The following is a 16,113-nucleotide window of genomic DNA, read 5'->3' on the forward strand; positions in this document are numbered from 1 at the left end:
TCCATTGCCTTGGCAGCCTAATGAAATATTAAATAATAAGAGAGCTTTTGTTTTACCATAATACTAAGAAAGAGTAAACATGAAATTAATAATATCTTTTTAAAAGCATGTCTTTCCTTTGGTCCTAGTTTATAGATTAAGACAGATATCTCTGTTTAAAGCAATTGTTCAGTTGTCCTGCAAATAGTTGTTTGGGTGCATTTCAGAGTAAATTAAATTAAACAGTTAAATTCAACAATAAGTACCCATCCCATAATATTTTTATTCAAAACGTTGAATTATTTTGTCTTATTAATGAATGAGCACAATCTTCAACATAAATGTTGTGCTGCCCATTTTCTACCATTAGCAGTTCCTCAGAGACGCAGCTTTATTTGCTGCTCACGCAGTGCCGTTTTTTATAGTATAGTGCTGCACATCCAGCACAATGTAAGCCCCAGATGACAAGGCCTTATCACAAAACAAATAATCTAAAGATGAAGCAAGTATAATGTACGGTTGCATGTTTTAACCCTTTAAAAGACTGGGTACCCTGATTGAAGAATAACTACCTTTTAAAATACACATTTATATAAATATCAGCTTTATTCAAAAATGGTTGAAAACAAAGCAACATACGGTGCAAACAAAGTGAATGAGTCAGTCTGAGTCACTCCGAGCTTTAATGATCCGTCTGCTTGGGCTTTCACTGAGACTCCCAAAACTATGCAGTGGCCAGAGCTGTATAGGACAAAGGTTACAGAGAAACAATGGGTTAATAAAAGAGAGATTAGACTCACAAAATAACATAAATGACTCCTAACCATCATGTGCAACTCTTTATCTCACTTTTTGGACACATTTGCTAATATGCCTTTTAATAATGCGTTTGACTCCATAGAAGATCTTGTTATTTCGTCAGCTGTCGTTATAGGGCCTCCAGTGGAGTGCCGCTGTCCAATCAGAGGGACAGAAGGTTGGCTGACCTGTTTCCAGGGTTGTGGTTGCTATGACATTCAGTGACATGACAACACAGCAGAATGGAAAGCTAGACAATATGTTGTCCAGGCTTTGGTCAATCAGACACACTTGCTTTGAACTTCCAACTGACTCACGTCTCTCAATTGTGCTTAAAAATGGCCATACTGCACTAATGAAAAACCAAATGAAGAGGAGCTCAACACCTAGCACTGGTAGACCCCATGATTGAAAGATTTGATCAAAACTATTCCTCATTATGCAATAGAACATATTTTTTATGAATCAAAAATAAATACATCACAACATGCAGTTCACAACACCAGTTACCTTTAAGCAAACACGCCCTCGGATGAGGGCATAGGGAATTGGGCCATAGGTCCTTGAGTCAGAGGAGTTCCTCAGGTTATCCCCTTCTAGCCATACATGGCCTTTTGGAACCTAAACACATCACCACACACATGGAAAGAGGGCAAAATCATAAACATGTGGACTCTTTCAACCCACAAATGTTTTTATTAAATCTCCAAAAATGCAGCACTACTTAAGTTTAACACGTAAAAGTGAGTTAATTAATAAAAATGATATTCAGTGAGAATCTACCTTAACCCCACCCCCTACCCCCAACAAGTCGCCTCAGCCGGCCCTCCCTCCTCAACCTATCTTAACGTCAAACCTGCCTGTCCCTTTTTAACCCTGAACCGTCTTAGGAGAGGGGTCATGGGTAACGGGCAGGGTCGGAGGGATTTAGAAGAACTTCAAACGGGGTCATTAGGCTGTTGGCTGAGATCTGCGCCCCTCTTACCCAGGGAGGGCAAAGCAGGAGAGGGGCCTGAGATAGCTGGGCAGAGAGGGAGAGGGAAATAGGGAGACGGAGAGGGCTAAGCTTCGGCTAGCAGCAGTGTCCAAGGGTCTCCACCGCGGTCTGACCTGCCAGTGGGGCGCTCATCCAAGCGGGCTCTAATTCACAGTGACACCAATTATGATTAATCTCATCACTTTAGGAGAGTAGGCTTGTCAAGGCCCTAATTAAGTGCGCTGTCCCCCCTATATGGGCAGACAGGATCAACAACACATTATATTGTCATAATGGGCATCACAATCCACGAGTCTATTTTTGTGGTGCCTAACTTTTTAACGGCAAAAGTCTTCTGGAGAAGAGAACAACATGAATAAGGAAAGAGAATAATACACAAACTGAGGTGACATCACATCTTTGCATCTGCTCGTATTTCTCAGTCCCATCACCCTGCTCTCTGATTAAAGTCTTCAGTCCTACTGGGATGATGCGTTTTCTTTCATATTCGATAATTGAGACAGATGATGTGACATAATCACGAGCCATTGACATGTTGACCTAACATGAGGTAAACAACTCACTGAATAACGACAACACAAATGAATATCATTAAAGGAGTCATCTGAGAACCATATGTCAGCATGCTGGATTCCCACCATTACACCTCATTAACATGGTAACATATGCTGGCTCCCAAGCAAAGGAAAAAGAAACACCACCGTTTGTCATCTGCCAAACCAGAACCCCCCCATATCTCTGCATCTTCTATTAAAAAAAGCTTTATCTTTGTTGTACTTATCCTTAAGACGTGGAGGTTTGATTAAGACATTTCAATCTGCAGCACTTTCGGGGAAATGAGGAAGCTTTTCTTAGTCACTCTCCACATCTCTTCTGCTTTATTAATAGGCAAGCTTGAGGAATACCTCTATGACGATCGATCAATATGATCGGCAACAGCTGAAATAACGCTTGGATTTTGAGACCCGTCAAACAAATGACACTATGGAGAAATCCAAGCCTTAATAAAGCGAAAAGTACTTTAAGGATCATCCAAGCGGTATTTCAGAAAAGTGGGAAAGTGAAGTGGTCTGAAACTTGATCTGCTGTTCTGTGGTCAGAATGAGGAAAAAAGCTCATGCATATCACCTTGCAAGTCGCAGGTGTGTGAACGAGGGGGGAAAGTAAGTCAAAAGGTGAGGCTCTGAATTAAAGGTAGTTTAATGCTAAACAGCGGTGTAGCCAGATAATGCCCCTGTAAATGACCACAAAGCCATGAGCATCATTTCTTTTTCTAAGCACGAGCGTTGTGTTTGAGACACTTCTCTGCAGACAGGGTGGTGCGGAGAAACCTAACAGTTTAGGCATATAGTTATAGTTTTCAGAAGCGGAGTCTCTTTGATCAGCCCTGCCGGCGGCTCTGGTGTGAATGAGAGCAGAGATTGCCCTCGTCCTGGAGTTATAAGCTGGGTCTAAGCGAGGCATTGTGTACCTGTCAAAGGCGTGTCAAGAGGCACTGAAACTAGAGCTCTCCTTGCTGCGGAGGTGTGTTGTTTAACAACCACACCATTACAGCGCTCATTACGTTAACATGATTGAGGTAGTGAACTACGTTTAGCTTAAATACATACTGGCTTATAGAGATCATCTTCTACTACATCTCTCCGTCTATCTTTACTGCAAAGAACATAACTTGAGGGGACATTTTATCTCCCCTTCTCTCTCCCTCGCTTTGCTATAATATTTGGGATCAAGTGTCATTGTTTTGACACAATAGCTCAGATACAGAAATGATTCCTAAAAGGTGACAGGGCAATTAGTCGGCTGTTGGATCTCTGAGGGAGGAGAGGACCTGCCTGTCTGTCAGGACACAGAAAGGAGGTGATGACAGGGTCTAACATTGGCTTCCAAAATTCATCTTTACAGGTCCAACCCTAATGCCTAACACCATCCTAATAGTCACAGACAAAACATACATCCTCTGGGGAAAAAAGTCCCTGAGGGAACGCAAACATTTATATTGTCAGCGGGTGTTTTCTCAGCTACCTCCAATGCTGTCACATGAAGCAGATGATTTTGCTCCAGGGAGATAATGAAATAATTTACCATGGGAAACTTATTAGGCTTTATAAAAATAAAAGCTCAGTGACAATCAGCTTTGGGAAGAGTTATTTTAAGCTTTCGTCCTCCACTGTTTGTGATGAAGACAATTGTAAGATTTTAGAACAACATCAGCTAGGCAGGTGTGCCTTTTCAGACCAATTATTTTTGTAATCAATTTTAGCCACTATTGAGGGCATTACGTTTTGTCCAGTCTGGGCAAAATACTTCTTTTGACTTGTTCTAAAGTTCTGGACGTATACGACCGTGTCTGTTGTGTGAGTTCCGAATGCTTTAACATCATGATTGTTAAAAAGGTTGCCCAAAGCATCATCTCTACTATCAGTGCTACTAGGGACACATTGGAGCTTATTTTTAGTGTGAATGCCCCTCATAGACCCAATGAGATGGTTAGTCATAATGGCCAAATGATAATAAGCATTTATGGGCCAGCCAAACCCTTTAGTGCACCTAGTGGGAAACTTAAATATGACTCAAACTGGACTGTCAGTTCATCCTGGGATCAAAACACAATGATGTCACCTGTTACAAGTCCACTCCTGTGTATGAGGGGCTGGGATTGAAGCTAGTAGAAGAGGAAACCTTTGTTGAATGACACTTACAGACTTGGCCTTATGCTATGTTTATTTCTGAACTCATTCAACAGTCTGCCCATAGTCTATAAAATGCACAATAAATTCAAAAACATTCAACGCAACCTTTGCTTTGCCGACGTATGCACACAAACACACAAGCACACACACACACACACACACACACACACACACCTCCGCCCACCCATCAGTCTGTCCATTCGACTGGCACTAACTCTAACAGGCTTCAGAGAGATTGCAGGCCTGAGCTGTGGGCGTTGGGGAGAGTAGTAATAGAAAAGCAATGACAGTGGTTTCAGCAGCAGAACCCCTGCTCACTCTGTGGTTTTATCACTGTTCTGAGGAAATATAGGTGTTGTCAAAAGCTGATATTTTGACCAATGACACAAAATGGATGTGTGCCGTCTAAAATGTAAACAACTATGATAGTCTATAGACTGTGGTACACACACAAAGAAAACCAAAGACCAACTGAGAGACGGTTTTGCATTATGCATAGAGATTTTGTCATTTTAGGATGAAACAAACTATCAAGTATTTTATTGTAAACACATTCTTTAGTCGTAGTCTTTTTTCTCCCCAAGAGACTCTAAAGCTGCTACAAGGCACCTTTTTTAGAAAGCAGGTTATCAGGATAGTATAAGAAAAGCAGCTGGAAATCATGGAAATGTTAAACAAATGTAAGATGTAAACACACTCACATATGTGTGGGCCTTGAACAGATCTGACGGGGAACTTGTGCAGACCTTGTCCCCCTCCAGTCCAATGACCCTTTTACAAATGTTCATGTTAGGGTCAAATGGACTCTTTGCAATTACTACATCACCCCTGAAAAGAAAACATACACAACATCCCTTAGTTTCAACACCTCAGTGTGGGGTCATTCACAAAAAATAAAGCAAAATATCTTGCTTTCAACATGTGTTGTCCTATTTTTGCCATATGCATAGGAACCCATTGAATGTAACTCACTTTTGTATTTTGCACATCTTACGACTCATTCGTTCAGAGAAGACAATATCATGGTTGACAATGGTTGGCTCCATGGATGGACCTGAACACTGAAGCAAAAATACATCATTATTTCTTGTGTATAGATCTGTTATCAGGATTTGAGAAAGGAAATAACGGCCAGGACGTCAATTCTTTAACATTAACCTACGAACCACCACAAATTCTCCAATGTATTCGAAGGCACAATGTGCAATGCAACCATACTGGACTGTGTAGCCCACAAAGCCCAAGGTCTTCCCCAGTACACTGCGGAACATCTCCACCTGCAACACAAAAGCACAACCAGAGGTTATAACACGGTGTCAGTGTACATTGTTATCATGCTCTATACAATAGGGGTTACATGATATGAGGAAGACATGCAATAACAATATTTCATCCAATATTAGGCCTGATATTTGATACTTCCCTTTATAATCTACTTTTCCTTTCTGTTTTTTTTTAGAAAGCCATTCAAATACAAATATTGCTTGCTCAAAAATTAAAAAAATATGTGTAAACATTCTTTATTCAAACTAATTAAAAAAGGCACCAACAATAAAACAAATATACAGTTTTCTACTGATACTCTCCTTAAAAACAATATATTGTGGAGCCCTATTAAACATACAGTGGTGAGTAAAGGACTCAACCTTTGCTCCATTTATGGTAGGCTTATGTCTTTTACAATATTACTAAAACAAAAGCGGTTTGGGGTTTAATTTTTAAAGGTGTGGAAAGGTTGTCACAGTTGGCCTACTGCTAAGATGGCACATTCCCTGGTGTTTCATTCTCAGACGCTGAGCGGCCGGTTCACACCAGAAAACTGTGCTGAACTTTGCTCTTGTGTAGGATGGACCAATCGACACCTTGCGCTCAGGTGATGGACAAACACCGAGGCTGTGACACATCCAGCCATGCAGCTCCACCGCTGACACTGTGCTGCCTCCACTACCACCACAATCATTAGAGCAGTTATCAACTTCTGTCAGCACCATAGAAACACAAAGACACCCCCAGCAGCACTCATCCGCCCGCCCCGCAAACACTCTGTCACACAAACACACACAAGGACCGTGTGTCTTCTGAGCAAACATCCCAGCCACACTCAGGTTATTGACTTTTACTCAAGCTGCAACCTGTTGTTCGGAGAGAAGAAAGTAAGTCAATCTTTACACACCGCCATGCTCAGTGTGTACGCAGGCTCACCTGCACACGCACACGCACACACACACACACACACACACACACACACACACACAAACAGATTGAAACTCTATGTATTTGAGAAGAATAGATAAAGCTCGGCTTAGACGTTAGTCTGCACTTCAAACATTTTATAGTTCAGGCCGCCGTCCTGCCAGTCCGCCACAGGGTAAAGAAATCTTTTCCTCCGTCTCCCTTATTCCTTCTGTCTCTTTCCTTCTTTCTCTCTCCATGTCTTCTCTCCCTCCCAGGGTATTATTAACAAAAGCAAGTAGAGCGGAAACCAAAGCCCCAAATCCTCAGAGCTCTGGGAATGACTTCCCAAAGATGGACACGGATTAGACCCCCAATTTCTCCCTTGCCCAACCACCTCCACCCCCCTTTCTCCCCAGGTCCCCAACAGACCGGGTGTCAGGTGGCTCTCCCAGCCCTGCCAAAGGTGTTACCCCTAATCCCATTACCCCCCTCTGCTCTTCTCACACACAAATACAAACACACACACAATGCTCTCTCATTCATGCCAACTATATTCCACCTATTAAACCCTCTATCTATTCGTTCATCCCTAGCAGGGTTTGTCTCTTTGGTCCATTCACCATCCTCTCTGATCCAAAAAAGACCAACTTCATCCTTTCACCTCCCTGCGTGCTGCCTTTCCACTCTTCCCACTTTTCGTTGATCACCCCTGGCAACCCTGAATAACAGGTGATGGGGGACATATATGGTGTCAGCACAGGGCCCAAATGAGGTGCACCTTTCCAGTCAGATTCTGCTCTCTTGTGCTGTTCCACAGGAACTATAAACTCAGTCCTTCCACAGCTGGTACAATAACACCTCTGGCCCTATAATTCCTCTATAGGGAAGCGAGTGGTCTAAAGGTTAATGTGAATCTCTAGGTCTGCACTAAGGTGACATGTTCTACTCTATTTGTCTTGTCCTCAGCATCCTCCAGCAGCAGCTCTGTCATTGCAGGACTGTAAAGCACTCTCAGACATGATCTCACATGTGCTCTTCCTTCTGCTAGGCTGGGGATCAGGAATCTTTGCTAGCACTCATTCGCAGAGCACAGTGGACTGCCTCCCTTACAGCTGCCCTCATATCTCTGTTTCAGCTCCCCCCTCCATTCCAGCCTGCATTCATCATAGGTAGGGATTAAGGGACTTTGCATAACAAGATCACACGGCCAGTGACTGATATCAAGAGAGTCCATATGCAGCCGCCTGGTTTTCTGAGGCACCCTCTGTCATTGATAGTGTGTGCTTGTGTGTGTGCGCATGTGGTGTGACTGTGCACAGACAAAAGCATTACCTATGTGTTTCATAGAGAGTGTATTTGAGCCGCAGTGACTCCTTTGGGATTCAGAATAAGGTGGACATCCACAGAGACTTCTGATTAGATCTCTATTACCTCTAACTCCCTAGGGCAAAGAGTCAGACAACCCACACTATCTGTTGGCCCTAATACCCAGTCCATGTGTGTGCTGGGGAGCACCAACATTAATCGAATGCTGTATTACAGCTGTAAATGAACACAAAGTCTCTCTGTTAATCCAGGATTACACACCAAACATGTTCATTGGAAAACAAAGTAAGTCAGTGCAGCCCCCTCTGCAGAACCATCTGTGGCCACCGGCCTCCCGTGGTCACAGCACAGCGCTGCAGTGGGGAAAAGAGGGGGATCCCAAATGAATAGCTGTGGATGGAAACACTTCATTGTGTGTTTAACTCTGTGATCCTCTTACTGAGGGGGCCCGTTACTCAGGACAGAGCGAGCACAAGTAGATACATTCTTTTTTTTTGCCAATAACAACTATGAGAAGAAAGTGCAGCAATGACAGGGATGCCAATTAATGTGTCCATCGAGCTGTCAAAGGCATTTTAAATGTAGAATTTGAGACACACAAATAAAATGTAAACAAATGCTTATTCCTGCCTGCTGTATTGACATTAATGAAGAAGCTGCCTGAATGTCGCTTTGACAATAAAACTACTAGAAAATAAAAGCAGTCTCTCAAAAGTTGATATGTGTTGGACAAGTAGTTATTGTCCTTTCATAGTGCTTTATCAGGATGTAAACAATGAAATGCCCTTAGCAATATCCCATTTTACTTTAATGGTTGTGGTTCAAAGATAAAGACACTCTTTTTCATCTCATTATATAAAGGCTATTATCTTTCGCTTTATAATAATGACACAAAGAAGTTTCATATCAGCATGAAAACATCAACTGTCCTTTTTCTGTCGAAGTTATACAGCCAGTTCTTTTGGGTTTTGCCAAGTGTCATTGAAATACCTGCACATACTAAGCTAATTTAGGAGCAGCAAACCAAAAAACATAGAGAAGGTGAAGTCAATAACAGCATATCAACATTGATACCTGATTAAACACGCATCATTGAAGCCATAAGGAAATATTCAAAAAGGAATTACCGCTACTGGTCTCAAGAGAGTCGAACCTGCCACTGGCTGAGGAGTGTTAATTGAAAAACACGGCCAGTCTATTAGAGTCACAAAGAGAATCCGAATCCAAACATCACATAAGGGCCTTGCAGTGGACTCCTTACACAACTAAATTAGGAAAACATGGGCTGAGAGAGAGCTGGGCAACAGGGGGGCTAAGAGGCTTACAAGCCCCTTGTCAGATATTCTTTTTCTCCCTGAGGATCCCAGATGGAAGGGAGTCTGGAGGAGCAGGCAGCACCAGAGAGGGGACCAATCCCACCTCTGATGTCTTCCTCTGGGCAGCAGAAGGCAGAGGAGGGTGGGGCATTAGTCCTGTTGCGCAGAGCTTGATTTGATCTTAATGTGATCTATAAAAAGGAGGAGGTTTGGCAACCAGGGGGGTCTGTTTCAACTATCAGTTCAATCAGAGATAATCCTGCTGATTTAGACACAGACACCTGGCAAGATGGAGAGTGACAGATGTAAAAGTCCCAGTCACAGAGAACTCTGTCTAGCCCCCATCTCCTTTAGGTCTGCCTTCTATCAGAAGCTTTATTGAAGCAACTGATCTCCATATTGCTCTTTTCATTGTTGCTAACGGCAACATAGCCGTGAAACAGCTGAGCGAGGTTACTATTTGAGGAGCTGAGGGTTTAAAGCTACAATCAATGGGTCAGACAGAGCAAATAATAGCCAAGTGATATGAATACAACTGCTATGAATTGAAAGGAAGTGTGGGTTGACAGAGTCCCCAGCCAATTACATAGAATGGAAAAATCAGCAACTAAGCCTTATTGTATAGACCAAAGCGAATGCATGTTGCTGGCCTGGTGCTGAGAGAATTGAAAGATCTTATCATGGTTTGTATCAGATTCACAAAGGAGTTTGTCTTTGGCACTTGCCTGTTCACAACAAAGCCCCATATATATTTGACAATAGCTAATGACAGACACCTGAACCTTAAGGCAAACCTATGATTTTTAACTATGAGATTTCCTTACATTCTAAATGAATTACTTACTCTTTATTGTCATTTTCTTTTCTATCCAGTAAGTCAAACTAAATATGGCTTGCTGTATGTTATACCATATTAACAAAGAATCTAAATACAGCTTTTCAAAACAGTGGATGTTGAATAAATGGAAAAATCCTTTGACAACATCAGGTGGTTACAAAACCCATCCTATGCTTATTGTACTTGAGCCCTTAGAATATTACTTTACTTTTGTGGCTAACTAAACAAATATGGTGCAAGTTGATGATAATCTTGCATCCCCCGGACGCGAGAAGTGTACTGCTTCTCGCAGTTCAACACTGATGGCAGAATTACACTGAAGAAACCAAAACAATCTGACCAGGAAAAGTCTGACATGTTATGACTGCTGCCATTATATAGCTCAATCAGATACAGAGACTGATAAAACACTGCAGAAAAACACCAACATGCACAGATGACATATTGAAAAAGGGGGGAAATTATGTTGTTTTTCTACAATTAGGCTGCAGTATTTACACTAACACACAGGATTGTGCTACAGAGCCAAGGGTTAAATTGGGATTCAAGACAATTGGAAATAAGGTGACTGGCACTGTGCAGAGGATGTGGAGAAAGTTTCCACAGAAACGTACTACATCCTGCAAGTTGCACTGCTAAAGCCGGCTCTCCTCTGTCTGAGATGCAGGTCAGTCTCGCATCTTATTTGTCTCGTATAGGCTTTCCACAATGCTCAGTGTTGTCAGTCATGATATATTCCCTTGGTCTCCTGTCAGCACATATAAATCTCAACAGTGCTGTCAAAACAGCAGGACTGCCTCTGCTGAGAGCATTTGTAAAGTGAGCAGTTGGGCTATTGCCTCCTCGGGAGTCTTACAGTGTCCTGTGATCTTGGGCTGCCTCTGGCCTCTCTCTGCCACAAAAAGGTTTTTACAGCTGCCTTAAGGATTGCACTGATCATTCATCAGTCAGCTAGTAACAGTGGACATCATACAGTACAAAATAAATTGACCTTTCCCGTTCAGCGGTTTGCCTGATCAGACAGAGTATTCTTAAAAAATATAAAATAAGTTTCCATGATCAGTAGTCCTTCCTCACACCGGACCTTTTGACTTGTCATATTAGGAAAGACACTGAAATTACTAAAAACAATGACAATGGCTCTGTGCTAGTGGAGTGGCAAAATGGCTCTCACTGCAGCTAAATGGAATACATACATAATCATTTTATTATTTACCCTCCCTTATCCTACTATGAAATGTGCTGCATTACAATCCATACTTTAGCCCTTAACATCCCTTACAAAAACATGAATAAGCTCAAAGTATTTTAGTTTTTGTTCCTTATGGAGACTTAAACATACAAAAGAGGAGTCACAGTGTGCATTATTTGAAATAGATTGTACAGATGCAATACTTGGTTGTGTGTTGTCACATAGGCTCAAATGTGAATGTAATAAGGACAATTTAAGTAATATTGAAAATATACTCCAAGTTCAAGGTTGTATTCAGCAGAACACTTTTTCAACATTTTGGCTATAAAATTATATAAAATGTAATTGGACTACTGCGTTTAATAAAACTCTTTAAACCAAAAAAGATAACAGAATTGGAGTAGAGCAGGTAAGCAGGAATAGTTGCATAATTTTACCATTAAATCTTGCTGTTCAATATTGTTATGTAAAATAATAAATAATTGTAATATTTGCAAAAATTGTAAATCATAAATGCAAATTTCGTCTAAAATAGTCCCCTATCTGGTATAGTTGCTTTACTTACAGGTGTGAGCTATGCCTGTCATTTACATATTGCTGTGTGTTTTTAAAACATATAATGTAAGACACGTAAGGTAATCCGTTATGCAATGAAGCAATTTAGTGTACGCCTGATTCCTGCAAATTGCACATAAGTACCCCATTCATTCATTGTAGTATGTTTTCCTTTTTACATCTACGATAAGTCCTAGAATGGAATATTGAGCCGACTTGTTCATATGTAATACATTAACATACAGTTTAATTGATTATAATTATACTCTGGCAGTTATAGTGCTTCTGTAAAACAGTTTGCAGGTTCTGTAGTGTAATGAAATGAACCAACAAGGTCAAAGCGACACCCTCATGAGTTAGGTGACTCTTTTAGGCACGGAATAGCAGCTGGCCATTGTATAGAGCACATAAGCTCACATTAATGTTAATAATAAAAAATATAAGAAGGGGCTTTAGCTTTACTTACCGACTGACTGAGTGACTCAATGCTCCGACAGTTAAATGTACCACAACAAATTGAAAAATCGCGTTCGTCAGTTCTCACACTTGGCCCCGCAACAATCTTTGCCCTCATTGGTCGAGCGACACTAAAGTCTTCGGTGATTGGACAACACGCTCCAAAACATTAACAGGCGTCACCACGTTACAAACAGTATGGCTGCCCCCATGAGCAGTGTGGGTAAACCCTCAGCTGAACGATCACCGTTCAATAATACGAGTTTTCAGAAGAAAACGAGAAGCAAGTTAATCTCCATACCTGGTACCAGACCCTCGGTTCAAAATGGACAACTCTTAGTTTCCACTGGGGTCACGTCTCTCGACTATCTGCTGGGTCAGTCTGATGTTAGTGTATGCGCTAGCTACACAGGCTAACGTTAACTTTGTTTATATATGTAACGTTAGCTAAGCCCTGCGTTTCAGCCTGCTAAAAAATGGATCGGATTACTGTCCCAAAGAGGGAATGTATGATTCACACAGAATATGCAGTTTTGTCACTGTCAGGATCAGAGAACCTGTCCAAAATGTGTGAAATGTAACAATGTAGATAGGCTACTATGCAGATTTAAGGCATATTTGGTTGGAACCTGTTCACATACCACTCTACATTGAATTTAAGGGTATTTGATTAAATTCTGCATAATCAGTCATTTTAATCTTTGTATTTTAACTATGTTTGGATTCTAAATACGACAGGATTGTTCCTTGTAACAGAGTATGTTTTAAACCATGGTAGTGCTTCTTCCATCGATGCCCTTATGCTGATGACAACAGCAAGGATGTCAACCTGGTCTGATTTAAGCTATGAAAGACCCACACAACTGTATTTTCCCTATTCTATCTCAATGCACATATCAGAATGTAAAAACAGACAGCAACACTTAAAAATCTAAATTTGACCCACATGAGCAGAGGGACCAACAAGTCAGAAAGTGTGTGATTAGGAGGAGTTTATCTGAATAAATGAAACAGTGTACCAATAAAAGATTGCAAATATTTTAAGAGGAACATCACTATTGTTGTTTCTAAACGAATATAACTTAAAAGTATGTGATCTTTAAATAAGGTTAAATTAAATAATTCCTATCCTCATCCTCATTTGGTTTTTGATCTTGAAGCCTGAATGGGTATCATTTATCTCTATATATTTATGGCCATATTTAAAGCAATACATAACAGGTCTCTATTCACTTTTTATAGAATATTTCCCCCTTTATATAAAGAAATATATCTCGCAAGCTTTGATATTGGGATATTGAATTCCGTGTGTCATTATCTGATAAGGGCCATTATTCTCTTCTTATGCCTTGGAGTTCTGACAGAAATGTAACAATGCCTTAATAGAAACATTGTAACCTGCCTATTTTTTTAGTTTGTTTGATCTGTTTTATAGTTATTCTATATAACATGATGCAACATGTGCGTGGCAACAGCTGACTCTTTGTTCTTTTCGCTTAAACTTTTTGAGGCCACTTTAATTTTGAGATTACCAGCCAGTCCAATATCAAGCAGAACCTATAAGCAATGCAGGTTAGTAAAAAACTATCCTGAAATGCTCTTAGTTTAGAAATGGTCCTCGTTGTTTAACATAGTCAAAAAAATTCTTGCCATAATGGTGTGAAAGCCACATGTCAGCTGTCTCTTCAGATGCTTAGTTCTCCAATTGGCCATTTCCAAAGGAGGCATTTTGACATGTCACAGTAGGAGAGGCCCAGGTGTAAATAACAAAATGAATGATGGCTGCGTCGTTTTTTATCTGTTTGAGTTTCAAGGTCCTGTTGTCATGCTCATTGTCACAGCTTAATTGGACACTTGAATAGAACACAGCCTTTATTACTGTTATTATAAACATCTGTGCTTTTCCTACTATGACAAGTCAAAATGCCTGCTGTGAAAAATGGCTCTTTTCTTATAAAGATGAATCCACAGCTTTGGAGACATGGAGGGAGAGTGAAAGGAGCAGCAGTCAGCCAAAGGGTGGCTCAAAGTGGTTCACATTGATTCAGTGCCTGTAATATGTGACTGATATAATTAAGAAGATATTTTTCTTTGTTTTTACAGGTGGCGGGTTAGCAGTTGGAACAGTACTTCTCATAGGTGAGCTCGCCTGACAAATTGAACAATGATTTAAAGGTCCTTATTAATGGAATGATTACTTTCTTTCTTAATTAAGCAGTAGGTCACGCACGCCATGGTATGTTGTGAATATGTCACAGCTAAGGGGGTGTTGTTAGGCCCACTGCAAATCAATGGCAATATGAAAGTTTTGGATATTGCGTGTGAAATAGTTATAAAAGTCCCTTCTGGCACATACTGTAATGGTTGTTTCGTACAAAAGTGGCTAACATAATTACAATTAGAATAAATAAATCTTTAGAATAATATTTATAATAATGGACCTACTCTCAGTGGGCTCTGCTCAATCCACTCTCATGAAAGTTAAAAAGAAATGTTTTCCAGCTGGAAGCAGCTTTTATTTTAGCTATCTAACAGTCTGTGGGTGATTGGGAATCCATGGTACACAATGATTGATGATTTTAAGTCTTTAAGTGAATGGTTTAATACCTGAAGCCATGTCTTTTTGTTGCTCTGAACAATGAAAGATACATTGCAATTAATGCATTACTGTTACAGTTGATGTAGATACATGTGTAGACTTTAATGCACTGGTGTTTAGAAAGATCCATTATGTACTATATTTAATACCCCAAGTCAAAAAGGTGCATAATTGCTACTTTTTCTGAAGCATTATAACCTTCAGCTTTTAAGCAATTCTGTCAATAGAGAACCTGTATAGATAAATGACTCTGTGTTAACCCATCACTGCAATAATACATATTTTATATTCATGTGTAGCCAAACATCAAATATATCCCCACAACAGAATTCAGTAGCACTTCTTAGCATGCCACAGCTAATGATACTGTCTGTCTGTTCTCGGGCTCTTTGTAGTTAGTGTATCACTGTCTATCAGAGTGGTAAATATTGTAATAACTTGAAGGTCTGTAGCTAGAATCCCAGGTGTTTACTCGCACACTGTGATTCTTAATTGATATGCTCATCTGCAGATGTTATGTAGAAGTTTCCGGAAGTACATTTAAAGCAAGTTTTTCTAGACACATAAATGTCTTCCACTGTATTATTATTGTTATTATCATTCATCATAGGCTAGGCTATATGCACTGGGAGACAGTAAGGTTAAGGTATTCTTGTTTTCCCTTGAAGCTGTAATTTGTGTGTAGCAAAGGCCTATACCAACTGATGATATTGCTTTGCCCTTTAATTCACCCCCCCAATCGATGCAGGAGTCAGTGATTATACACTAATGCGTTCTTCCCTTCCATTTTGGGAATCAATGTACGGTTGGTTTCATCTGGTAATGAGAGACACAGTAAAGGTGAAATGCGTGTGTGAGCTCTCTTGTGTTTGTGTCTCTGAAAGCTGTGTGTGTGTGTGTGTGTGTGTGTGTGTGTGTGTGTGTGTGTGTGTGTGTGTGTGTGTGTGTGTGTGTGTGTGTGTGTGTGTGTGTGTGTGTGTGTGTGTGTGTGTGTGTGTGTGTGTGTGTGTGTGTGTGTGTGTGTGTGTGTGTGTGTGTGGACAGTGTGCTGTCTGTGTTGTTGTGTGTTTTGAATGGGTGTGATGGGGGGGTGTAGTTTGGAGTGTGTTTGTTTGTGTTTCAGGCAGTCGTCTCCTACAGTCTCCCCCTTTAGCTGTGATGGCCTGTTTGTGAGACACGGACATAAAAT

At 40.7% G+C, this 16,113-nt stretch overlaps 2 protein-coding genes across 2 annotated transcripts in view; one reads left to right on the plus strand and one right to left on the minus strand.

The window, feature by feature from the left end:
- Nucleotides 1–562: 562 nt before the first annotated feature.
- Nucleotides 563–12,486, minus strand: immp1l (inner mitochondrial membrane peptidase subunit 1). The gene is made up of 6 exons (XM_063881922.1): nt 12,336–12,486; nt 5,634–5,744; nt 5,440–5,528; nt 5,169–5,295; nt 1,288–1,398; nt 563–720 (listed from the first exon to the last, which is right to left on the minus strand). Exons 1-6 carry the CDS (start codon nt 12,441–12,443, stop codon nt 640–642), a joined length of 627 nt encoding a protein of 208 aa, XP_063737992.1. The 5' UTR covers nt 12,444–12,486; the 3' UTR covers nt 563–639.
- A 37-nt stretch (nt 12,487–12,523) lies between these two features.
- The window catches only part of elp4 (elongator acetyltransferase complex subunit 4), a 48,707-nt gene continuing 45,117 nt past the window's right edge, over nt 12,524–16,113 (plus strand). The window contains exons 1-2 of the mRNA XM_063881921.1: nt 12,524–12,701; nt 14,429–14,464. Coding sequence (XP_063737991.1) covers nt 12,524–12,701; nt 14,429–14,464 — 214 coding nt within the window. The remainder of the gene's footprint in view (nt 12,702–14,428; nt 14,465–16,113) is intronic.

This window comes from Eleginops maclovinus, chromosome 4 (genome assembly GCF_036324505.1).
Source record: "Eleginops maclovinus isolate JMC-PN-2008 ecotype Puerto Natales chromosome 4, JC_Emac_rtc_rv5, whole genome shotgun sequence".
Lineage (NCBI taxonomy): Eukaryota > Metazoa > Chordata > Actinopteri > Perciformes > Eleginopidae > Eleginops > Eleginops maclovinus.

Bases quoted from the DNA above. Each gene is read 5' to 3' on its own strand.
- immp1l (XM_063881922.1), bottom strand. From the start codon at position 12,443: ATGAGGGCAAAGATTGTTGCGGGGCCAAGTGTGAGAACTGACGAACGC. The intron at 5,745-12,335 runs GTAAGTAAAGCT...TTTGTGTTGCAG, and splicing joins TTGAGTCACTCAGTCAGTCG to GTGGAGATGTTCCGCAGTGT. The intron at 5,296-5,439 runs GTGAGTTACATT...TTTTCTTTTCAG, and splicing joins AAGATGTGCAAAATACAAAA to GGGTGATGTAGTAATTGCAA.